Source organism: Zingiber officinale, chromosome 4B (assembly GCF_018446385.1).
Source record: "Zingiber officinale cultivar Zhangliang chromosome 4B, Zo_v1.1, whole genome shotgun sequence".
In the NCBI taxonomy this organism is placed as follows: domain Eukaryota; kingdom Viridiplantae; phylum Streptophyta; class Magnoliopsida; order Zingiberales; family Zingiberaceae; genus Zingiber; species Zingiber officinale.
The window spans coordinates 84,208,668-84,236,322 of NC_055993.1; the positions used below are offsets into that span (position 1 = coordinate 84,208,668).

At 33.0% G+C, this 27,655-nt stretch overlaps 1 protein-coding gene across 1 annotated transcript; it reads right to left on the bottom strand.

Moving 5' to 3' along the window:
• Positions 1-1,908: 1,908 nt before the first annotated feature.
• LOC121975350 (cyclin-dependent kinase D-1-like) lies at positions 1,909-26,258 on the bottom strand. Its single transcript, XM_042526950.1, has 7 exons — positions 25,940-26,258; positions 25,501-25,799; positions 25,323-25,431; positions 22,764-22,889; positions 2,571-2,806; positions 2,167-2,490; positions 1,909-2,003 (listed from the first exon to the last, which is right to left on the bottom strand). The coding sequence occupies exons 1-7, from the start codon at positions 26,132-26,134 to the stop codon at positions 1,934-1,936; spliced, it is 1,359 nt and encodes a 452-aa protein (XP_042382884.1). The 5' UTR covers positions 26,135-26,258; the 3' UTR covers positions 1,909-1,933.
• Between the last annotated feature and the right edge of the window lie 1,397 nt (positions 26,259-27,655).

The window sequence follows — 27,655 nt, forward strand, 5'->3', positions numbered from 1 at the left end:
TTATGTAATTTACTCCTTTTTATCATTAGTTTTTTTTTCATGAGATAAATGAATGCTAAAAATTGAAAGTAAACTTAATGGAAAATAATAAGTTTAATTAAAGAGTACATTTAATTTGGACGCATTCTTAATTTAGGAATAAAATTTATTATTAAATCAAGAAGGTATCCAAATCAAAATTTTAATTTTTAGCATAAGATGAATACGAAAATTGAAAGGTAGGTAAGACAAAAGAATAAATTTAATACACTTTTTTTTATTAATTTTTAGTTATTACTAAATGAAAAATTTCCTATAATATACCACAGTTAAAATTCAAATCTTAGATCCCTTAATTATGATCTAACCATCACATCATTACCGGGGCAATGTTACCCCTCTTCATTTATAGTATATTAGCTTTTCATTAATATAATAATTACATGTGAAATAATTACCATAGTAGTAAGTCAATTAAATTAGTAACTACATTACAATATAGCATGGTTAATAATAGAGCTAACAATATCTAATTGCATAATTCAATCTAACGTAACTAAATACACTATCAATAGCTATGAAATTTCAAAGTGACACAAATGATCAAAATATAATTCACTTTAAATATCAATAAATTTAATTAATTTTAGCCCCGGGACCGTGTGTCGACAAGATATCTAATGTTCAAAACTCAGATATAATATATTATGAAAGATTTTCTCCCTAATGAGTAGCAGATCCGGAAACGATGACTATCAGGATGAACATCCATATACATTTCTCTAATTTACCCAAGTGACTGATGATAAATTTTCGTGAAGCTGAGCCAACCACCCCCAAGATTAATCTAGTCAAAGGCTTGGATATAAGAAATTTTGGTAGGACTGAACCAACCACCCTAGGATTATACATGGTACCAACTGAAAAAGAATAATTAATCTTATACCTTATAAAATTATTATTTTTAAAATATATATTTATTTTATATTATTTTTTAATATATTTTTATCGATTTAAATGACAATTCATTTATAACATTAGAGCAAATGGTGATATCGTTAATCCTAAACCACCTAGTATCGTCGGTCCCACGACAATTCATTTATAATATGATTGATAACTCCATGCACGAAATTCCGATCAAAATGAGATCTCGAAAAAGATATAACCACATTGGATCTATTGAATTTTACATTTTATAAAAGATTATTTTTCACAACTCGAATCCATGACTTTAAGGTCACAATAATTTTAGGTCATAACAATTTTATTATTACACCAAAACTCCCTTTCATTCATAATATAATTACAATGACAAAAAAATGTCAAATGCTAGCACCAAAATTTACATTATTAGATTTGTTCCATGCAGATGATAATGCATAACTGGTGTGGTTCTTTTCTTAATAACTGAATGTTCTTTATGTTTTTCTTATCTTCTTAACAAAAAAAAAAAAAAATCCCAGCAAGTCAATTCCAATCTACAACGGGGGTTCTGATTTTAAAGAAATCGATCATTGAAACACAGCTAAACTTAGAAACTAGATCTCAGAGGAATCATGGCCTTGAGACATGTTATCAACTTGACGGTTCAAGCACAATCATCATATTAATTTCACAAAGTATGCACCACGTCAGCTGTAGCTCCACAAACAACCTGCGGTTTTATCACACGGTAAAAAAATATATAGTTTAAGATTACAAAGTTCAATCACGCACGAAGGACTTTATCTTTGTTTACGTGATTAAAATGATCTGAAGGGCCCCATTATTGTAAATTGATGGTATCACGAGCCTATTTCCAACATCTTTTAGACTTAATCATGTTGCTCCATTGCTCTTGTAATTCTGCAAATGAGCTTCAGTATCCCGCATCATGAAAGTATGATCTTGATACGTGTAAAGGTTGATTGAATCACATACTTTTTCTTGAGTGAAAAGACCAATCTATCTTCTACTCCCGCTCATTGTAATTGAATTCAGGTTCCAGATCTAGTTTTCTCTTTAAATGTGTCCTATCAGCACTGCACATACGATGATATTTTTCAGCAACGTTTATTTCTAGAGTTTGTTTAAACATACACAAAAAAAAAAGAGCAAAAAGAGAATAAGCTTCCTTAATGCTTGAAGAAAAAGGAAATTCTTGTTTAAGATCCGAGCAAAATGTTTACAGGCAAAAATTATTACCTGTTCAAAGTGGGCCTGGGAGGTTGGCGAGAACCAAAAAGAACTCCTGCATCTATCGACATGGGCATACTTTCACTCTGACCACTGATTCCGTCCATATGTCTAGCTTCCTTAGCATGTTCGCTAGCCTTATCTAGCTGGTATACAGTCCCCTCCAATCCATCGTGATTGACAGTGATCCTCCTCATCTTCCGTTGGGGAGATAAGACAATGGGACCATCCTGCGAATTGAACTCTGAAGTCTTGTGAGTTTGTGAATCTCCCTTTGGGGGAGGCCTTGGAAGCAAAGATGGCCTTGTGGGAGCAGGTACTGATGCAAAGTACCTGTTTTAAACACGAGGGAGTAAAAACTCAGTCACATTATATCTTATCGTATCCTGCTCTAACAATTCTACCACAAACACCTGTGCTCCAACGCCTGTTGTGCTGTTATTCTTGCCTTTGGATCATAAGTGAACATCTTTGCCAACAAATCCAAGGCATCATCACTAGCCATGGGAAAAAGTGTCCTCAATGGCGGTGCAGGGACGTACTGGTATTCGACATAATCTGGAAGATAAACCATATCTGCCCATTGAGATGGCTTTGGAGTTCCAAAAGCTGCAAATATCTTTCCAAGCTGATCAATATCACTTGTTCCCTACAAGAAAATAATGTTTACTAAGAACTATGTTTGACCTTATTTAAGCAAGGTTCCAAAACTATCATAATGCTTGTTTTCTAAGCAGTATCGAAATTCAGAAAAGATTGGGGGAAAAAATCAGAAAATACTCTATAAATGTGGGGGTACTGGAGAAATTTGTTCACAGAAACAAATATAAATAATGTGGTTATTAAAGGACCAAACAAATGACCTATTGAATCATTTCAATATGAGACCATCTAGGAGATTTATTTACCTGGAAGTTGGAAGAATTGAAAACTATTTCACCTTGAAGGACACTCACAAATAACCAGACAAAAATTTCACCATGTGAGATGAGACAAATATGTTGGTTGGAACTTCCATGTTTCTTTCACAAGTTTTTCAAAGATGACAATATTCTATATTATATTTATAGTTTTAATATTATTAATGAGATAATTATTCTACAGTTGGATTGAATGCGTGGAATCTTGTATCTATAAACCAAGGAAGTCATTGTTAGCAACAGCTATCCTATCATTCATTGATTTTTTTTATAACCAAAAAAAAACTATAGGACCTATTTAGCTGCAAAAAATAGTAAATCAATTAGTTTAATGCTTAATTTCATACCAAATACGAATTAAAGAAGAATAATTTCATATCAAAACAAGTTAGCTAATAGAAAAACTTCAGCAGGAGTCGCTTGACTAATAACTTGTAGGGACTTCTACAAACACAAAACGAGTGTCATAAAAAATGGATGGTTTTCTTGCAGCAAGCTTGTGAGAACAATCCATGCATCTCCAAGAACTAAATCAGATCTTTCAAGACCATTGGTATTGAAATTGATTGTGCCACAATGTCATCAATGGATCTCAGTCAGTATCAAAAACCTTGACAAGCACTGATCTAACAGAGAGAGGACAGTTTAAATGTTAGAATGGATAGGGATGATGGCCGAATAGCTAGAGGGGGTGAATAGTATTTGGTGTGTAAATAGAGCTCTTTATTCTTGCTAGACTTTAGCAATATAAATCAAACACAATTAGCACAACATCAAGTAAAAAATTACAAATACAAATGTTAATACAATTGGTTACGTGATTCGGAATCCTCATTCCTACTTTATAATGATTCTTTGGTGAGACTCCCGAATGTCCACTATCTTTTTCCTTCTCATATCATTTTGGAGATAAAGAAAACTCTTACAAAATCGCTTACAATGAATGAGAATAAATGAGAGCAAGTAAGAAGCACAACATTTGACAACTAGGATTACGACAGATCTTAGAGATGCAAGAGAAACACAAAGCGTCAGCCTTTGCAAGATCCTCTTGATTCTCCTTTTATAACCTATAAGTTGTCACCAACTTTACTTTTCTATTCTGTCGTCGATGTGTCACTGACTGCATTTCTAGTCAGTCAACTTTTTTCATAATCTCTAAAATCTTCAATTGCCAATAGTTCTCCAAATCAACTCCACTCATCGTCAGTCGACTACTCTCTAAGACAACGACTACTTCAATCAACTTGATCCAAACTTAGTTGACTGCATTATTATAGCTCTTAGGTCACCCAACTGTTGCAGTTTTTTTTTTTTTTTTGTGAGATCAACAATCATCTTTCAGCTTTTCCGTTAAACCATCAATTGTAGTCAACCTAGTCAATTGGTCAGTCAGCTCAGCTAGGAATAGAAATATTTTCTACATTGGCCGTTAAACTTGAGTTGACTAAGAAATTGACTCAACTACCAGTTGAATCAATCCATCTTTCAATCAACTAGATCATTGACTACAACTATTCTAATATTGTAGGCCTAAGTCAAGAGCTACACTAACCCAAGTTACACAATTCACTTGAGAGTTTATCTTTGCATCATGACAATCGCCTACAAAACTCTCTCTCATAAGGTCATAAGTCTCTCAAATCCACTGAACCCGTAGCTCGTTCCATGTTAATACCTTCACTCTTCACCTATATAGTTTGCTTCCTACTAGCTATCCTAAACGCTGCCACCTCAATGCTAGTGTTGCGGTCCCTCGGACATCTCATGCTATCCTTCTCTCATTTACTGCGGACTTTGAGTTATCAAGCCAAAATCACCAAACTCACCAAAATCCTTTAGCTTTGTGACTACATAGAGTACAAGTGCACTAATAATCACTAAATTTTTATGTTTGGAAATTAGTTTAGGTTAAGAAAATCTACAAATAATGATGAACCTAAAACTAGGCTCCTTTACATCCAAACTCCTCGGAATTTTATACGAGAAGATGAAGTTTCTAACTTAAAACTCTTCATATCCCCCCCCCCCCCCCCCCTCCCTAAATAGGGTCGGTTATATGGATCCTCCTATACCATTGGGTTCAATTGCTTCCTATATCCTTATCTATATTTAAATGAATTTCATTCTATTTTATCATTGCTAACAAGTCTTCTTTGGTGTTCATGTTCCTCTATTTCTATTAATGTGTATTTGTCATGATATCACACTTAACTTCGACATTTATTAGATTTCTAAATATGTATCCATATCATCTTCTCAACCATAACTTTCTCTCTAATGTTCTTATTTCTTATTATATTCATCCTTATATGTCCACACATCAACCTTAATATCCTCATCTTTGCGACTCTCATCTTTTGATCATATGCTCGCTTCATAGTCTAACATTCAGCTTCACATAATATAGTAGGCCTAACTACTATTTTACAAAACTTTCTTTTAAATTTTAGAGGCATTTTACGATCATAAACAACACCTAACACTCTCATCTCTGCGACTCTCATTTTTTGATCGTGTGCTTGCTTCATATTCCAACATTCAACCCTACATAATATACTAGGCCTAACTACCATTTTATAATTTATTTTTTTTTATTTTAGAGGTAACTTACGATCATAAACAACACCTAATACCCTCCATTTTAACCATTATACCTTTATCCTACGTAAAACATCTTTATCATCAATCTTTTTATAAAAACGATTTTAGATACTTAAAGCTCTCGAAATACAAATAATTCATCTCCTAGCTTAGTAGTTGTGTTGCTATGTTTAATAATACTAAATTTAAATTTCATATATTCTGATTTACTCTAATAAGCCTAAAACCTACTTCTAGTGTTTCCCGTCAAGATTCAAACTTAGCATTTAATCTTTCACGTGTCTCATCGACCAAAAGAATGTCATCTACAAACATATATCATGGTAACGTGATGCGTCCAATGAGTTCATCCATGGCTAGCGTAAAAAGGTATAGACCTAAAGCTAATCTTTGATGTAACCCAATCTTTATAGAAAACACTTCAATTAATCCGCTTTAAGTCTTTACTTTTGTCATTATATCCTCATATATATATCCTTAATTGTTTCAATATACGATATGTTAACATCTTTCTTTCTACAATTTTTCACATAATTTCCTTTAAAACTTGATCATAAGTTTTTTTCTAAGTCAATGAATATCATGTATAACTTTTACTTCTTTTTTTCAATATTCTTCCATTAGTTGTCAGATAAGATGTAAAACTTCTATTGTCAACCTTTTAAATATGAATCCAAATTGATTTTCGATTACGTTGATCTCCTTCCTTAATCTATTTTCTATCACTCTTTCTCAAAGTTTCATGGTATGACTCATTAACTTAATGTCGTTATAATTTACACAATTTTGTACTTGTTTGTTTTTATAAAGGGACTAGAGTTCTTACCTTTCACTAATTAAACATTTTCTTCGTTTCAATATCATGTTGAATAACTTTGTAAGTTATTAAATATTCTGCTTCTTAGACACTTTTATACCTTTATTAGAATATCATCTGATCCAACCGCTTTCCCATTTTATATCCCTTTTAAAATTATTCTTTTTTTTGAAGTTTAAAGTCTCTGATAAAAATTTAACTTTCTATACTTCTAGCCTACTTAAGTTTCTAAAATAAGTTGGTCACCTAAACTTTCATTAAAAAATTTTATCGCTCATTTATTTTCTTATTCTTCACCGATACCCTATCGAATTCATCTTTAATGCATCTTATTTTCGGTAAGATCTTTTATTTTTTATCTCTCACTTTAGCTATTCTAAAGATGTTTATTTCTCCTTTTGTATTAAACTATCAATACAAGCATTTAAAGCTTCATTCCTAGCTTCACTCGCTACTTAGTTTTTTCTTTGCTACTATATACTTTAAAAAAAACGTTCTTGCAAGCGTAGGTTGTTTGTTTTTCCATCACTTTTAATTGTACTTTCTCATTCCACCATCAAAATTCTTTATCTTGTGGTACCAGTTCTCTTGACTTCCCAAGTACACTCTTAGCTATTATTTTCAAATTGATGTCATCTTATCCCATGTCATAATCGAATCGCCATGTAATTCTCATAATACTTGTGCTCCTACCCTCTCTTTAAAGATAATTTATTTTTTAACCTTGAACTTCCACCACTTATCATAGAAGTCATGCATATTTTTCGTCTATTGTAATATGCTTCTAGCACATATCTAATACTATTAACTTATGTTGTGCGGCTAAGTTTTCTCTAGAGAGTGTTCTTCTCTATTCTTAAAAAATGTATAAGCAATTATAAGTTCATATGCTATCGCAAAATCTAATATAGCTTTTCCTTTTTCATTTCTTGGACCAAAACCATGGCCCCATACACCACATCATATTCTTCATTTCTTACTCTCCATGCTCATTTAAATTTCCTCCTATTAAAATCATCTCATGTGTTGAAACTTTTTATACTAGCTCATCTAATTCTTCTCAAAACCTATGCTTAATATCTTTATGTAATCCTACTTGAGATACATATATATTAATTGATGTGCGTAGGTTATATATACATTTAGACCATTATTAACGCATATTCACTTGCATTTCTTATATTTGATTTATGTTATCACTCCTTTTCCTCATTTTGTCAACATGCTACTTGTTTTGTTCGGAGATCTGCTCCTCTTTATGTTTTTATTGACAGGGTGCGATAAGGAGCGAAATTGGACAAAGAACGCTTGACGGAGGGCTCCCAGGACTCAGTAAGGGGCAGGTCATGCCTTGAGGCACGGTCGTGCCTCTCTTCCTAGCAAGCCACACGATCGTATCATGCCCAGAGGCACAGTCGTGTCCCCTCCGAGCAAAAGGTCACACAGGTCGGCCGTGCCAAAAGGCACGACCGTGCCTTTTGTCCCAGAAGGTCACACGGCCTGGTCGTGCCTACCAAGCACACGGCCCGACCGTGCTTACCAAGCACACGGCCCGACCGTGCTTACCAGGCACACGGCCCGATCGTGCCTTCCAGGCACACGGCCCGATCGTGCCTTCCAGGCACACGGCCCCGCCGTGCCTCTCCATTCGCTGTGTGCAGGGGCTAGCCGTGCCAAAAGGCACGGTCGTGCCTGCCTAGGGCGAGGGCCACACGACCCCACCTATAAAAGGGGATTTTCCTCTTTTTCATGGATCTTTGGTTTGGAGCTCAGCCCCTTTCCTTGGGAAAGGGTTTTCCCCTCTAGGGAAAACCCAGAGCCTCCGTTTTCGCCGATCAGCACCATCCATCCACCTCCGGAACAAGGAAACATCCCAAAGACACCGACAAACTCTATGATAAGCATTTCTTCTCCTCTATCTTCCGTTTGGAGTTGTAAGAATATTTTATTTTGTGTTCTTGGTATGTTATTCTTTTGCAATGGAGTAAATCTTCCTTCTTCCAGAACTAGGGAGTAGTCGTGATGTGAATCGATATTAAACTTTATGGATACGCCCGCCTTTTATTTTCTAGGACATGTTTGTATTTGATTCTTGTTCGATTGAATGCATGTGTGAATCTTTATTGCTAACCCTTGTTGTTTAATTGGATGGATGTATGGATTAGTCTCAGCGTAGCGGGAATACTCAAGATTGTATGACCAAGGGTCCCTTAGTGACAGAGGATAACCATTAAACCGGACATCTCGGGCATTCCCTCGAAAAGGAGGCTAAATCTATACAAGGGAGACTCTAAGTAGTGCTTAATGGGTTTTTCTCAATTCTATGCTAGGAGGTGATAGAGTAATTTAGATCGTATGACCGGGGGTCCTTCGTGACAAAGGATAACCACTAAACCGATGTTGCCCTTTTTTACTTAGTAGCATCGAATGTTAATGGGGAGAGCACTCCGGTAAAACCGTCATGAGGTAGCATCGGTATTCATTTAGGTTCCCTACGAGTCATAGACATAGAGGAATTAAGATTGGAAATCCATATTCCATTAAGAAGTATCACAATGAAACCGAAATCCTAGAACTATCTTCTCAAGCCAACCTTCTCCAAACCAACTCTTCTCTCTCAAACTCTTCTCTTAACACCTTCTCTCTCTTCTCTCGAATCTCTTGATCTCTTGCGTTCGTGATTCCAATCAACCTTCAATTGTCTAGATAATTTACCGTACGAACTCAACTAGTGCTTAGTCAATAGTTCCTAAAAATCGATATTTTTATTACTTAACGACTATTCATGCACTTGCAGACGGTCAACATTAATTACATTAATAGTTTCTTTTGCTGTTACTTTATTGACATTTATAATCCTATCTCCCTAATTACTATTTCATTCCTTAACAAACTATCTATAATAATTCCTACTTTATTTCTCATTTTACTCGTTGTTATGTACCATAATTTAAAATGAGTTCTTTATTATCTTTGTTTTTTCCCCTATCCATTTTATCTCTTATAAGCATCAAACATTAATTTTTCTCCTAATCCTCGTCTCTACTACCTCCATTATTTTACTAGTGAGTTCCTATTTTTCATGTTCCAAATCTAAAACAATTAATATTAATATAAAATTTATTTTTATCAAATCTAGAGTATGAGAACTTTTGTATATTTAACATTACACCTATGTTCTCATGAAAATGCAACGGTCGTTGTCAAGATGTTGTAATAGGATCCTGTAATATTCCTTCCGGAAATAACCTAGCATTAATGTAATACTTTGATCGATTCATACATAACATTTGTTTTTGTTTGATGCGGGCTAACTTAAATGCAACCCTCCTTTATTTGGGATTGGAACTAGCCATGATGAAGTTTATTCTCTATGGGCGGAGTTTCACATGAAATCAAAAGATGCACTAAATAATAATTTATCACATGAAATTGATTATAAATTATTTTCCTTCTCCAAATAGATACAATGGATAATGCAAGTTAACATGATTAAAAACACAATGATAGCTCCATTTTTGAACTTTCTACTAAACTTCAATCGACTCACTATAAGATGTCAATCGACTAAACTAACTATGTTGTCTTATAATTGTCTTAGTTGACTCAACTATACACTGCCTAACATTATCAATTTTTAAAATGCATAAAAAATTATAGAAACCTCAAAAAATTCTAAAATTTTACAAAAGTTTGTTTCAAATATTTTACTCTAGAAAAATACATTTTTCATAGAAATACATATATATAATTTTTAAACTTGATAAAAAGTTAAAAACTAGCCAAAAGTTTCAATAAATTCATCATTAAAATCTTTGTTTTAAAACCTTCGAAGTGTTAGCTGGGGTTGGTAGGTCTACTTGATTGATGGGAAGTTCACGTAGGTTAGTTATACTAGACACTTGGCAAGTAAATAGATTAAGATAAACTGAATGTTTGACACATGATGAGAAGACGAATAGGTGTTAGCAGAGGAAGTCATGATACATCAGGGAGGATCGAATGTTTAGCAAATGACAAAAAAATCCAGGTGACTCATGGAGGACGGTCGAATGTCTAAAAAATGAGGAAGTAGTAAATCATTGAGGATCGGATACTTGGCAATTGGATAACTCAATGAGGACCGAATACTTGAAAGTGGAAGTTCTAGTTGGTCAACGGTGACTAGATGTTAAGTAGCTAAAGTCCTTGGAAGGCTTATTGACATGGTGAAGTTCATGAGATGAGTCTCTTGGCATGAAAAATCTTAGTAGGTTGAGATTAACTAAATACTCGGTAAGAATGAAATCATGGCAAGTCAAGGTGACTTATACTAAACAGACAAGGAAATCCTAATGATGTGTAATCTCTTGACACATCCAGAGTTCAGCCTTAATGTTGTTAGAATCAGAGTGTAGGTCGACTAGTGAAATAATATAATAATATCAATTGATTGTTGAATTTGAATCCATAAATTTATGTTTTGAAAGAATTCAAAATTTGGCAGTTGCCTAATGAAGCAATCGACTCAAAGAGAAAATAGAATTAATTAAATATTTTTGTAGATATGAAGGCCTCTCAATTGAGTTAATCGACTAGTGAAGGGTTGTTGACTAGGCTAGTCAATTGTTGTGCTGTAGGATGAGTGGGAATCGAGCAATTGACAAAGAAGTAAATCACTAAATTCTACATGGTGTATGTTCAATCAATTACACGTCTTCCGTGTTAGTATTAGACATTAGAGTCAATTATGATATGATTGACAAGGAAACTTTTGTATCATATTTCATTAATAAATGACAATCGTTATTATATTTACTTCAGATTTGTATCAGATGAATAAGTATAATAATATCCTAGGATAGTAAGTTCTAATCTACAGCATATCAATTGGTTGAATTGATAGTGGAAGGTTATAGATATGTATAGATACTATTCTTAACTATTCCTAATCAAGCATTAATATGACAATATTAATGTGTTGAGACTAGCATGCACTTAATGTCACAAGTCATGGATATAAGATATCAAATTGACACATGAGTATATATTAGAGAATATGTACTGAATTGATCCTCCATGAGAATGTTTCATGGATCGTCATACGAGTGTCATAAACATTCTCATAGTGACTATTGGTATAAATAATCCTTAGACCTGAAGTTACTACGATTCCCTACATAAGGAGTTATGTACTTTGGTATCAACAAACGTCACCTGTAACAAGGTGAACTATAAAGTCGATCACTAGGTATACAATAAATTATGTGCGGACCCCTTGATTAAGTAGGACTACTAAAATGCATGGTCATACTCAAATAAGTCAATATGAGATATTGAGCTCATTTGGTTAAGTGAGTTTGCTTAGAGATCAAGAAATACAAAGATTGATACTCATTGATCAATCTAGATATTCAGGATAGAAGAACCAAGTCATACAAGATAATAGACACAAAAAGGTTAGGTCAGATCTCGGCATTCTCGTCACTTAGGTAGTAATGATGCATTGCTAGATGTCACTCATTGATTATGTATCTAAATGATTTTAGATACATTGTCAATGTTGCGAGAGCCTATTGGGACACACACACAGAATATGTTGATTTGAAGATGAGTTTATTCTAATTTGACTAAAATATGATTGACCCTAATATTACAAGGTTAAGTCTAATCCGAATTAGACTTATTGAGTTAAACTCAAGTGAATCCAACCATTGGATTATTGGATTAAGTTGAGTTAGACTCAAGCAAATCCAACCTTTGGATCATTGATTGAGTCTAATCCGAATTAGATTCAATGGATTAGGTCAACCACTAAAGATTAATGTCCATTAAAGAGTTTAATGGAGAATTAAAGAAAGAAAGACCAAAAGACAAAAACCTTTTGTATTCATTGAATGAGTAAAAAGGTTTAATTAAAATCTAATAAAATTATCTCATTAATTATATATATATATATATATATTAAAAAAATATTTATTTTTTTTTATTTTCCACTTTTAAATATGCAGATTATTTTTTATTTTAGTTATTATATTTTATATTTCAAAAAATATCAAAACTATATTGGCACGGTATGATATGATATCGAAACTGTATCATTCCGGTCTGGGACCAAAACTTCGACACGGCTCGAAATTTTAAATCATGCTCTCTTCTACAATCCACAATATTGATTTAATGCTTGAGATTAGTAGGGAAAAAAAAATTAATGATATAGTTTTAATGGGAAAATCTTTTACTTGGTATAGGAGTTTGATTATAATGCACTACTTCACTCAAAAGAAGCATCTTATACGAGCCTAAATCACAAGGCTTGTAACTTCTTTCACTAAAAGTTTTATAAATGCAAGGAAAAAGTTAAGGACAATGTTTTCTTCAACTAAGTAGGTCATTTTGCAAATGGTTTAAAAGAGTTAAAGGTCAAATGCTACACAGTGAAAATTTTATACTTATAAGTGGTTTTGTCATTAGTAAAGTTATAGATTGTTAATGCTAATAAAAATCCAGCAAATGAATTTGTGTATGGTACCATAAAGAATGTTAACAGGGAAATAATTACCTTTTTTAAGAATGTGAAATCTTCTCATAAGTCATATAAATGCAATTCAACAATATGTATAGCAGAAATTAGATAGTGCTCTGCATGTTGCTTATTGCTTTAATACCATTTACTAGTATAGGAACTACGAAAATAGAACCTAATAGTGTTATCATGGAGTATATTCACATGTGCAGGCTTTCTATCATTGATGCAAACATGATAACGCTCACGCCAAGCGCTCCTCATCGCCGGCCCTACAGTAAGATGAATGGAGGTAAATCAGGTACTAAATGACCTCCTAAGTAGGAGGGTTATTTGCCACATCCACAACTCAAACCCTTGCCCATTGATGCAAATCTACTACTTAGGTACCAACTCAGCTACGCCCTAGAGGATGTTCAAATTTTTTAATTACTTTAAATAAATTTTAAATTTTTTTTTATTAATTTAAATTAATAACATATTAGTGGTTGATGTTTAGATCAGGTACTCACTATTTGTATGCAATGACAATCAAGATAAACCTATACTACTTATGAATAAGATGAATGATCTAGTGTATATCTAACTTAATGCATGCTTGAAGAATTGCAAAAATGAGAAGGAAAGCGATTTTGAGAAAAACTTGTCACTAGTGTTAGAGAATGAATAAATGAAGTAAACGAGGAAGTAGTTTTGGGATCAGGTTTCATATGGGGTATAGTTATAGTAGCGTTAGAAGCTAATTAGCTTTCTTAAGCAAGGAGAAGTTGTAGGCTAAACTTCTCCTTGAGAAAATTTTGTGAGAAAATTTAGAATTTAACTATCCAACATAGATCAATAGTGTTGGAAATACGCCTCAAGCATAGTATCAATAGAAAGAAAATATGCACAATTCTTAAAATTAAATGGTAAAAGTTAAAAGACGGGAAACAAAACTTATTAAGAACACGGTAAGAGTATAAGCATTAGGAGAAATATACGATGGTATCAAAGTTGAAAATAATAGTCAAGAGTATACGCAGTACCAAGTAAATAAATCTTAGTGGTGGAATGAGAAAGTTTTGGAGAAAGTGAAGGATAAATGAACAACCTATAAGAAATTATATATTTGTAAGAATGAAGAAAACTTAAAAAAATATACAGTAGCTAAGAAAAAGGCCAAGAAAGTGGGTGAATGAAGCTAAGAATGAAATTTTTAAAGACTTATATCAAAAATTGGATAAAAAAAGGGGAAAAAATATTTAAAAATAGTAAAAGCGGGAGAGAAGAAGATAAGAGATCTTATTCAAATAAGATACACTAAAAATGAATGCAATAGAATACAAGCAAATGATGAGAAAATAAAAGAGCGATGGAAGGTATTTTCATTAACCTTTTAATGAAGATTTAGATGACCAACTTAATTTAGGTAATTTTAAAAAGTTAAATAAGTATAGAAATTTAAATTTTTATAGTAGAATTCAAACTTTAGAAGTAGAGCAAGTTTTTCCCCGGGACAATGGTGCAGCGGAAGGGCGCCTTCTCAGTTTTCAGGCATCTAAGGATCGAGTTACCTCGGCGAATTAACGAATGAATTTTCCTTAATGAACGGTTGACCTAAGAACGTTGGGCTGATAGTCGTCCGTTACGAGTGCTTCTCGATTTACCCTGTTAGCCGATGGGAAACTTCTATGGATCGGGCTACCGAGAATTAGTCGGCGTAAACTGGATACTTGGTACCAACTAAAAAAAAAGTAGAGCAAGTTTTAAATAGGATGCAAAATGGAAAGCAGTTGGACATATTCTGATAGAGGCATGGATCTTAGGAAACAAGGTATTGAATAACTCACAAATTTATTCAACATGATATTGAAAAATAAAAAAAATATTTAATCAATGAAAGGTAAGTACTCTAGTTCACTTATATAAAGAATAAAGGAGACGTATAAAATTATGCAAACTATAAAGATATTAAACTAATGAGTCATACCATGAAACCTTAGAAAAGAGTACTAGAAAAAAAAGGCTAAGGAGACCTTGATGACCCAAAATTTTATTTAGATTTATACCTGAAAGATCAACAACAGAAGTTATACATCTTCAACTAATTAAAAAGTATCAGGATCAAAAGCAAGACTTACATAGAGTATTCGTTGACCTATAAAAAGCTTATAATAGATTCCCAAGGAAAATTATATGGAGAACTCTAAAAAAGAAAAGTGTTAGCATAACGTATATTGAACTAATTAAGAATATCTATGAGAATGTAATGACAACAGTGAAGACATTAGGCAGATTGACTAAAGCATTTCCCATAGAGATAAGGTTACATCAAGGATCAACTCTAAATCCCCATTTTTTTCATTAATCATGGATAAACTAATTAGACACATTCAAGATACAGTACTGCAGTACATGTTATTTGCAGATGATATTATTTTGATAGATGAGACACATGAATTAGTAATTTAAATTCGAATATTGACGGGAAATACTAGAAGTGAAAGATTTTAGGCTTAGTAGGTAAAGTCAGAATATATAGAATTTAAATTTAACAATATTAAACATATGAGACAATTATTAAGATAGTAGATGATAAGTTGTCTGAAAATGAGTTTTAAGTATTTAGGGATTGAGAGAAATATCTTACATAGAATACAAGCAGGTTGGTTGAAATGGAGGAGAGTCTCAGTTGTTCTTTATGATCGTAAAGTACCTCTAAGACATAAAGGAAAGTTTTACAAAATGACAGTTAGACCTACTATGTTATATGGAGTTGAATGTTAGGTTATGACGCGAGTACATGAGCAGGAGATGAGAGTTGTAGAGATGGGGATGTTAAAGTGAATATACAGACATACAAGAATGGACAAGATAAGAAATGAAAATATTAGAGAAAAAGTCGAGTTACACCTATTGAGGAAAAACGCTGTGAGACACATTTAAGATGGTACAAACATGTACTTAGACTCATAATTAATGCTCCAGTTAAACGATGTGAAACTATGACAAATGCACATATCAAATGAAAAAAGAGGAAGACCAAAAAAGACTTGGTTAGCAACAATAAAACAAGATAATTTTTTTAAATATAAATGATAATATAATAGGTAATACAATCCAATGGTATAGAATGATCCATATAGTCAACTCTACCTAATGGAATAAGATTTGGTTATTGTTGTTGTTGTTTATAGCTCTAATGTTCAAAATATAGAGACGAAGTTGCGTCAGATATTGGATCTTTAATTTGAAAGATACTTTTCCAATACCATGTTAAGGTTCTAATATATGGCGTCGATGGTGAATTCGAGGTAGAAATAAAAATAAAAATAAAAATAAAAATAAAATAAATAAATAAAAAACATAGAATTAAATTTGGACTTTGTGTTTCATATGCATGGTTTAGACACATTTTGTTGTACGAGATACAAATTATAAAAATTAAAAATATTTTTTTAATTCATCTTGGCATGCTCTGTAGCATACAGTGTTAAATGTTTGCATGCCATGATATTCATTGATATAATTGACACAAAAATAAGAGGCATTATCTATATTGAGTAATCTCAAGCTTCAATAACTTAATAAAACAATACTTCAACCTTGTCGCCGGCACTATACGAGATTCCAAACTTATGAGCCGCTCTAACACTAAAAACAATATTAACCTATTTCTATCATATCCATGTAATTATTATTTCTTTAAACCCCATTATAATAGTTGTTAGAGGTTTTATCGTAAGCCTTTTCAAGTCGATAAAAGATACATAAAAATGCTTCTTTCTACTACATCTTTCCATTAATTCTCTTTAAGTAAATAACATCTATATCTCTTATTTTTGGAAATGTGTGTTCCATCTATTATTCTTCTTCCAATAACCATTTTTCTAAAGTTTCATAATATTTCTCATAATTGCTATATATTTAAAACATTGTATACCACCTTTATTCTTATAAATATATACTATAAACTTTTCGTCAATTTCTTGAACAACTTATTTCTCAGAAATTTTGTCAAAATAATTCACTTAACCAAATTATACCTTAAATGTCCGACATTCTATTGGTGCAATCAGACCCCACGTTGGTCATATTGGGGATATTGATGGTGCAGTCAAACAAAGCTTGGTCCTAATAGACCAAAGGATGTGCTTTGATGTTTAGAAAATATGTTTACACAATATATTGATGCCATCATATTAGCAATATGATTGAGATAAGTTTAAATTAGGTTAATATGTCAAGTTGATCAAAATTGGCTGGTACATGACATTGAGTGAAGGCCAAATGGGTTGAGGTCGGACAAACATTTGACAAAGAGAAAAGTCCAACAAGGGTTGGCATTATTGAAAGTTCAATAGTTGATTGACAATGGATTGGTGAGACCAAAAATAGGATTGGTGAGACTGAAATTAATAAAATAAAATAGGAGAAAATAAGTTGATGATATCTTTATATAAATAAAAGGCATATTGTAATAGACTACATAATTGGATAATAATTATACTATTTCGAGCATTGTTCAAGTAGAACTTAATTGATGTAACTATTATAATAATTAAATATCAATTGTTAAAAAATATATATTTGATGATATTAATAATTGTGTATTATTCAAGTAATATTAATTTTCCTATTATTATTTATAATTATTCAAATACTAATGATAATAATAAGATTTAGAACATTAATCAAATATTAATTATACAAATATTGGTAATTATTATTATCATTGTTATTAAATGTTTATTACCTATTACAGATCATCAAATTTAGAATCATTCAGTAGTAATAATGGTAACTATATTTAAAAAATATTAATTAATAACTAATAGGGTATTGGTCCATTGAACCTTAGCTTATATTTATTTAATAATTATACTTCCCATTAAATCTTATCTTATTATTTATTAACAATTATACTTACCATTAATCCTTGCCTTATTATTTATTAACAATTGTACTTATTATTTTATAGCCTTAAAGTCTAATCCAGTTATGTTTCAAAATAACCCAATAAATCAATCATTTTTTACCTCAATGAGAAAACCCAAATTCTTTTATACATTAGCCTCAAGAAGGTAAAACTTGCAGATCTACTCATCATCGCCCCTTTTCTTGAAGGTGATCTCTTCTGGTCAGACACGAATGAGTGTCATCAAGGATACCAACAACTTCTTCAAATATAGTTTGGAGTTTCCACAAGCCATCATAGTAGAGTATGAAGCAATCATGTCGTTGTAACTTGTAAGGTTTTTCTTTTTATCTTTAATTTCTTCTCCTCAATCGTTATCAACTAGAATCATTAAGTCAAAATGAGATCTTCAGGAGAAATCGACCGACATTGAATAAAGTCCATTTGATTTCTTCCTCCGTTTAATTGATTACTAAAAAGAATCAGAGTGCTTTTGTTTTTTAATTTCAAGTATGATACAAGTACATGGCTAAGATATTGGCCAATATTTGATTGACAACTGCCAAGACAAATTCCCTTTGGCCAATTTGTATCAAGATCAACCAAAGCCAACCATAGTTAATGCAACCTCAACAAACACAAAGGTGAGAAATGATTCTACTCACCTCTACAATCTTACTAACCACACCCACATTTATGCTGTCTACTTGAGAGGAAAGGAGATAGGAGAGAAATGGAGGAACGGAGGAAGGAAGATGAGAGAGGAGTGATAAAAGGTTATCTACTTAGATGGGAAGGAGAGGAAGAAGAAATGAAAAATATCATCTGGACCCTTCAACACTCCACTCTATTTGAGAAGGTGATGACTATGGTCGTCTGATGGTAGTCCAACCATAATTCAATAATGGTTGGCAAGTTCAACAATCATATTCCACAACCATCAAGGTCACCATGGTTTGACAAAGATTTGTGGTGGTCTTGTGGTCAAATCAACGATAGTTTGATAGTTAAATCTGGTGGTCAGTGATGCTCCATTGATAATTAATGATAAGAACAATGATTCAACAAAGGCAAGTCATGGCCAACGTCAACAACTGACAATGATTCGATAACACTGGGTGATCATTCAGTGGCAGTTTGACATCCAGTGGTGATAAACAGTTGGTAACAAAGAAAGGATATATTAGTCGTCCACTATATTCTTCCTATACTTCCAATCTGGTGGTAAGATTTAGGCTGATAATTTTGGATGAAAAGGGTTAACAGATTCTTCGTTAGTTCTCTTCTCTTAATAGTTTCATCCAAATAGACAATTAATCCGAACCTCATCCTGTTTCTCTCTACCTTCTATTGTTTAAGTAGGCAGTGTCTTATAACCTAGTTCAACACCATAAGCAAATCACTAAAGAGTTAAAAGTGAAGATTGCAACTGTAGGACCAAGAGAAGTATGAATCATGTGAACTATGAAGGGATAGGAGCGATCACCAGTCAGGTTTGCATGTTTGCATTTTCCAGGGAGAATAAAACATAAACCTTAATTAGATTTCTACTTATAGTCATATTTTTTACAATTTTAATTCTCTATATTTTCTAAGTCAAACATAAGTTTAATCAAGTCAAATATAATTGGATCAAGCAATATAAGTTATGGTTAGATTATGTTTCTCTATTTCTCAAAAAAAAAAAAAAGCTAGTAATATAACTTTAAACTAATTATTAATTAAAATTCGAATGACTTTGGTTTTGTGTATTTATATTAAAACTTAAAACCTTACCAAAACAATTTGAATTCTTATTGATGTTCATATGCAAGTAAGATTATCGTGTATCTCAAATAAGAGTATTAGTACTTGCAGCATTGTGCAAAAATTAATCTCATCACTTCCTATGGCTCATATTAAATAATGCTTCTAGAATGTCCAGTATTATAATTAATTCCTCACATCACCAAAACTAATTTGTTGTGTCAACTTGTTAACAATGGGGAATTGAGCTTTTGGACTGACATATTTAAAGCTAGAATATATGTAGATATAAAGTGGACATATGTTTTAATTTCTCAAAAATTATTGTCTACTCCTCTTTATTTTAGCTAGTGGTGCAATTTATGCATCACTTGGTCCTCCCCTCTCTTTTTATTGTTTCATAGCGAATAGGAATTAAAGGATGTCAGGAAAAGAATCCTTTTTCTATCGAGGTTGTTCACTGGTGCTTCTCTTCCCTTCCCTTCCCTCCCCTCTTATCCTCATGCCGCTGAATATAATTGGAAGATAAGACATGGGAAGAGAATCTTTCTATCTCATCAGGTTGATTCGAATGGTACTGAATAAAAATAGGATTACCTCAATCAGTCCATCAAAACAACTAATGCAGTGACACTTACTCATGCATGTATAAAATATTTATCTTACTAAAAATTATTAGCATGAATAAAATAAGATATATTTATCAACACATTCAAATAAAATAGAATGTCAAATATACAATATAAAACACATAAATAATTAATAAAATACCTAGAATAGTTGGCATATATGATGCATATTATTAATATGTTATTTATCACATGAAAGCAAATATTTAAATTAACATTTACAAGTCGCATACTACCAAATAGAGTAGCTTAAGGTTTTAAGCCAATTTAACCAAATCAAATAAACAGAAGATATATTTTTTTATTTTTAGCTATATTTATTGGCTACATATGCCATACGTGGTCATTATGTGGTACACTTCTAAATCCACCAAGAGGCCACATTTTAAATCCATGTCCAATATAAAGTATCTTGTATCTCCTTAGGTGACAAAGAAACGCAATGAGTTGGTTCTTTGTCCAAAAGCCAACGAAGACTACATTATCCATGCAACATGTATGACAAAAATGTTAGTAAAAGACCAAACACATGGATTATCAAAAAAAATATTATTAAAAGCGCTCTAGGCCCCTTGATTACTCAAGGTGACATCAGTCTAACTAGGAATAAGAAAAGCAAGTGTGCAACAAGTACAGGGTGCAGAAAAGGCATGCCCAATATAGAATCGTTATCTCTCTAGATGAGTTGTTTGACATGTTATCTTAGGTTATTCCTCTTTGATCCTTGCAAGCAAAAAAAGTAAAAAAAATAAATAAATAAATAAAGGATGAGATATCTAAGGGCTCTAAACTTTATTTATGCAAATGATGATTGCATATTTGAATTTCCAGTATCCAATACTTATGTGTAGTAAGATTGATTCTGAAACTTCTAAATGACATTATATGATATTAATGTACAGTATAATATTATAATCTCTAACTATGTAATTCAAGCTTTTAGTTTATATGACTTCAAGTAGTACATTAATATGACAGTATGATGTTGAACTTATTCTAGGTTAGTTTAGTTACTAATGGAGAATTTTAACTTTTAAGTCTTACATCAAATTTACTCTATAGCTGTACTTAATTATTTTGCATATGTAAATCATATATGATATTTTGAAATTATGCATCTTTTTTTCTGTCTATTCCCTAAGACCTCATAGCTCTAAGTTGTGCCAAGCATCTTCCAAAAACAATGGCCAATATCCTTAAGATTGGGTGGTGGAGAGTTTACCAAAAAACATGCTTCCATTAGAATCAAGAATCCTAAAAAACTCATGGCAAGTAGATGGTTGGAAGCACTATAAGTTTGCTATTGGTATATATAATGACATTAGATTTGGTTTCAGTGATGTAGGATGATTATATGAGAAGACAATAAAAGAATTGCTGATCCAGGAGAGAGAGAGTGGATGATAGCCTAGAAACTAAGGTTTCAGGATTCATATGTTTCTTGTGAGAGAAACTTAAGAAGTTGGAAAAGTTAGGTAACTCGAAGGCAGTTGAAGTGATTGGAAAATGAAAACTAGATAAAGAAAAAAATGAAGCCGTGAGTGTGTGGTTATTCTACTGCTTCTATTGATTGATACTGAGCATTAAGTATTGGTGATAAAAGATGAGTTTTATGAGCTTGAGTGAAGTAGGGGAAGTGGATCAAGTAGAAGGTATATTTAGGTGGAAGTGGTTGGAAAATGAAAAATAAACAATAAATAGCAATCAGCTTGTGACCCTACTGTTTCTATTAATCCATATTGAGTATTGAGTTCTAGCAACGTAAAGATGAGGCTCAGTGGGTGAAACAAGGTACTTTTGCACTTGCAGCCCAAATTGATCTGGACACTTGATCCGTTTGATCTGTAGCACATGTATGGGGTAAGGTTGAGACTCCAAACCATGCAAAATTAGTTCCTTTGGTTTATTGAAATTTGCATTGGTAGACATAAGTACTATGAGTTAAGTTTTACTTATTTGGATATAATCTTTAGTTTTAATTTTTAAGGTTCAGTGCTCATGTGCTTACTCAAGATGCAGATCTAGGTTAATTGAAGTGCTTGAGCTATGCCCTATTTTTAGTAAACACAATTAGGCTCTCCCTGAGAAAATTTTTATGACTAGTTATGTTCACTGCTATTTCTTTCTAAACATCAATATCACAATCGTATCAAGTGTGTATTTGGTTCCAGTGTTATCAATGCAGGGTCATGTTTAGTTTAGACGATTTTTGTGATTTTGCTTCCCTTATCTTTTTGTTTACACAGCTTAAATAGATACAGGATCTAACTTCCCTTCCCTATTCCTTCCAAGTAGGTTAAGTACTGAGTCAGTTAATCTCTAAAACAAAATGTAAATGATTGCATTCGTTCATCTTTGTTGGAAAGAAAAATAGCCCTAACAAGATATATCTCACAAGCAAATTAACTATCTTATATCTGAACACACAAGTACCTCGAAAAAAAACATTTAATGTATTAAGCAATATCAAAAAAGAAGCTAGTCAAACCTGCATGAAAGGTCGCCTAAGGAGCAGTTCAGCAAATATACAACCTGCAGCCCACACATCTACCCCTGATCCATATTGTTTGGCCCCATACAACAGCTCAGGTGCTCTATACCAACGAGCAAAAACCTACAAAATAAAAGAAATATTTAATAGTAAATTGATCTATCTTTCAAGAATCTAGACAGTGATAATTAAGTAGTATATACAATGAATTAGCATGGATCCGAAGTGAACAAGAGAGCCTTGTAATGCTCCAATGAAGTAGCCTTGTAATGCTCCAATGACTCAGAACATGCATCTCACAGGAGATGAAGAACTATTTGAATATCCTGAGAGATATCGAAGGTTGGTTGGGAAGTTAAATTACCTTACCGTGACTCGTCCAGATATTGCGTACTCGGTCAGATGTTAGTCACGGTCAGATGTTAGTCAATTTATGTCATCTCCAACCATTCATCATTGGACAGTGTTAGAGCAAATTCTATGTTACTTAAAGGGAACACCCGGACGGGATATCATATATAAGAACCATGGGCATACTCATATTGAATGTTTTTCAGATGCAGATTGGGTAGGTTCTAAGATGGATAGAAGATCTACTTCAGGTTATTATATTTTTGTTGGAGGAAATTTAGTTTCATGGAAGAGTAAAAAGCAAAATGTTATGTCACGATCTAGTGCAGAGTCAGAATATAAGGCTATGGCATAGTCTGTGTGCGAGATAGTATGGATATATCAACTCTTGATTGAAGTAGGATTTAAAATTGCAGTACCAGCTAAACTGTGGTGTGATAACCAAGCTGCTCTTCATATTGCATCAAATCCTGTATTTCATGAGTGAACTAAGCACATTGAAATTGATTGTAATTTTGTTCGTGAGAAAATTCAACAAAGCTTGATTTCTACGAGTATGTGAAGACAAGAAAACAACTCGGGGATATCTTTACAAAAACTTTAAATGGGGTTCGGGTTGAGTATCTTTGTAACAAGTTGGGTATGATTAATATCTATGCTCCAACTTACGGGAGAGTATTATCGATATATATTAGTTACCATATTTGTATATATTAGTTCCTATATTTCTATATATTAATTACCATATTATCAGTACAAATTAGTTAATATATATGAGTCGTCAATCAGCCTAATTATAGTTTCCTAAATTAGATTTCTAGGTTGTATATAAATATGTCTCATCCTTCAATAAAGTGGTATGTATTCTTTTTATCTCAAGTTACAGGTCCCTAATCAGAACAGTTCAATATTGGTGCTAATCTATGCATGCAGAACATGATTTAGGTCAACACAGGTCAGTCAGTTATGCTGTGAGCTGTAGTGGTGAAGGAAAAAAGAAGAATATTATAATGGGAAGAAAAGGATGAAGAAGAAAAAGAGAAAAGTCTACAGCCCTCAATTAACTTTCTTGTTGCATGATCCAACCTTTGCACACATTTGAAGGATCAGTATTAACTCTCATGTGATTACAACCAGCATAAAAACTAGCATAATCAATAGAACATCACTTGCCCAGGACAACTTCTCTCACACCTCTCAAACCTGAACATTAGGACATGGATGATCAACAATACCTTTATCTTGTTGCTCTACCCCAACTCCTTGACCTGAAACCATTGATCCACTATCTGAAACCATTAAACCATTGACAATATGTCCACAATCTTCAGTTTTCTTTGCCACTTCATGATCCAACTTCCTCACATTAGAAAGGATCACTATCATTTCCCATGAGACTTTGACCTCTACTGGCATTTAACAAGAAAAATGATGTTTCATTTATGCCACTGAATCAGAACATAATTTCAAACCATGGTGCAAGTATGGAACTATGTTACAGGAGAAACGTGAAATGAGTCAAGGCCTAGGGTTAGACATAAAGTAGTTGACAAGAAGCAGTGTAAGCATATGAGCAAGACAATCACAATTTGATGGTTTTAGGCAAGTAAAAAAAATGATCCTGCATAGTATGGAGCAACATGCATTCTGCTCGCTTAGGTGGTGACAAAGGAGGTGCATGTGGTGGGCACCCCACCACAAATGTTACAGGAAATTTTATCATAATATGTGAGAGGGAGTGTTGATAATTTGAACATGTAAGGCCCATTAGATCTCCTGAGACAGGCATGATTGCCTTCTAGAAACTTCAATCTCATTTTTCCCATTTTCATTAGACCCAAGTTCCATTTGTTTATGGGCTATTTACAATTAAATTTAAAGACAATATCCTTCGCATTTTCCAATAGAGGTGATATTTTGCTACACATGATATTCAAACTTGGTAGCACATGTAAAAGGTGGGATTTCATGGTTCCTACTCAAAAGCAGAAATAAAGACAAACCTACAGAATAATATGTAAATATTAATATGAAAAACAATACCAAATTCTTTCATCATATCAGCATTTTAGGTTCGATACTGATCAAAAGACTTTGTACAAATGAGAAATGTGACCTGATCTGACACAAGCATTGCATATAAACTATAAATGTCTGTCAAGTACTCTGTCTGAATAGGAAATCCATACTAAATATATTATAAACCTGGTGAGTGAGCCTGCGGTCTGGACTTCCAAAAGTGCGTGCTAGGCCAAAGTCTGCAAGTTTAAGCTGTCCATCAGAAGCAATAAGTAGGTTGTTGGGTTTCATATCCCTGATGCATCAGAATTGTTGGATTAGATTTTTATACATGAAAATGGAAGGCGTCAAGAAGGCAAAATACCTGTGCACGACCCATTTTCTATGGCAGCAGGCAAGTCCTTTTAGTATCATCTGAAGATATGATTTTATGTCAGCTGGAGACAGGACAATGTTTCTATCACGAATAACAGCTTCCAAGTCGCTCTCCATGAACTCAAATACAAGGTGCAAGTTACCCTTGTGAGGGAAAGCATCAATTAACTCAATGATATTAGGATCTTTAATCTCTTTAAGCAATTTAATCTCCCTGAGTGCAGTGAAGTTTACACCTTCCTTATACTTTCCTAGACGAATCTTCTTAATTGCAACTGTTTGACCAGTCTGTAAAAATCAATGTGTTAGTTCACTACATTCTTATACTGATACTTGTTCAGATAGAACAGACTCATATAAAATGGTACACTCTAACAAAGCTAAAACTATAGTTCCTAATTTAGAAAAGGGACTATCAGAGGGCATGCCTTGGTATCGATGGCCTTGAAGACCACCCCGTATGTGCCTTCCCCGAGCACCTCGCGCTTGAGGTAGCGGTCAGCGACGCGCTTCGAGAGTGCGGCATCCTCCTCGCAGGGGGAGGTCCCACCGGCATCCGGGGCCTGAAGCATCGTATTCGACGTCGATGCCGCCTCCGTGTTGAGCACAGAAGTCCTCTGCATCGTGAGGAGGAGAGCACGGAAGTCCTCTGCTTCGTGAGGAGGAGAACGGCGAACGGCGATCGGATCTTTGGGTGCCCGAGCAAAAATGGCAAAGGGGAGAAAATCCAATTAGGTTAAATGATAAAACTTTAATTTATAATTTGAATAATTTCTCATTTAAATAGGATTGATAAAACACTTTATTTTTATCATCATAAAATCTAAAACGATCCATTTAAAATTCAAAAAAATCTATTAATTCATATAAATACATTTCTCTCCTGATTTTCACCAATATTAATTTATTTTCCAAAATAAGAATTTAATTATATCAAATTTTAATCTTATATATAATTTTGGTATATTATAATTTTAATTTCATTTCCATATTTAATCAATTTCTTATTCATGCATGCAATAATTTTACAAAATTTAGTTGATAAGTTAGAGTTTACCTCGTTGGAATCTTTAGAAATTGATACAGATCCATGGCTCCGACGTACCTCCGCGCAGCTCCAAGGTGCCTTAATCACTATTCATCCGAGACTGATTTTTGTAATTTAATCCTGCAAAATCATGTTAGCCAAATAATAACAAATAATCTGCAAAACAGAGTTAGCACAATAAGATAAAATTATTAATTAGATCTTGTCTTACCGAGACCAGGATCTAATCATGGTCTCAACTTAGACTTCCAAAATGGATCTAAATTAAACCAGCGCCTATAGTCCCACTAGAACTCTCCTTGATAGATCACTCTCTTCTAGTGACTTACCTTCACTTATCATTTATACTCACTTGACTTTCCTCTTGACCCACCAGGTCTTTCTGCCAGTTGTCAGGTTCGTATACCCAACTGAACTTTAGCCTGTTGTCAGGTCCTGCAGACCTAGCTGGACTTCTTGCCAGATATCAAGCCACATCTTGACTTATCAAGACTTCATGCCAGCTATCAAGTCCTCAGATCTAACTGGGCTTCAACCTAGTATCAGGTCCTCTAAACCCGTCAATTCTCACACACTTGGTAAAAATATCATATCACACAGAATCTAACTTTAACCATTTCTCATGTTAGTATAAGCCCTAAGAGTCAATCATGAGTTGATTGACTTAGGACATATTGTATCATATTTATCAATAAAAGATAATATTTTGATAATTATATTTATATCATATTTGTTTTAGCTGAATAAATATAATAATACTTTAGAATAGTAGGTTCTAGTGTACAACATATCAATTATTGAATTGATTGTGGGAGGTTGTCGACATATATAGAGAACACTATTCTTAATTATTCCTAGTCAAATATTAATATACAAGGGCAATATTAATACGCTAGGGCTAACATATAAGTCAATTGATAGCTTATTCTCACAAGTCATGAATATAAGATATCGAGTTGACACATGGATATATATTTGAGAATTTATACTAAATTGACCCGCCATGAAAAGTTTCATGGACTGTTATATGAGTGTCATAAGCATTCTCATAGTAACTATTAGTATAAATAGTGTACAACAAACTACCAATAGCACT

What these genes read in the sequence shown, in the direction of transcription:
- LOC121975350 (XM_042526950.1), bottom strand. Translation starts at nt 26,134, where the DNA reads ATGCAGAGGACTTCTGTGCTCAACACGGAGGCGGCATCGACGTCGAAT. An exon ending in TCAAGGCCATCGATACCAAG is followed by an intron (nt 25,800 to 25,939) that starts GCATGCCCTCTG and finishes TGATTTTTACAG; the next exon opens with ACTGGTCAAACAGTTGCAAT. An exon ending in TTAGGCGACCTTTCATGCAG is followed by an intron (nt 2,807 to 22,763) that starts GTTTGACTAGCT and finishes ATTTTCTTGTAG; the next exon opens with GGAACAAGTGATATTGATCA.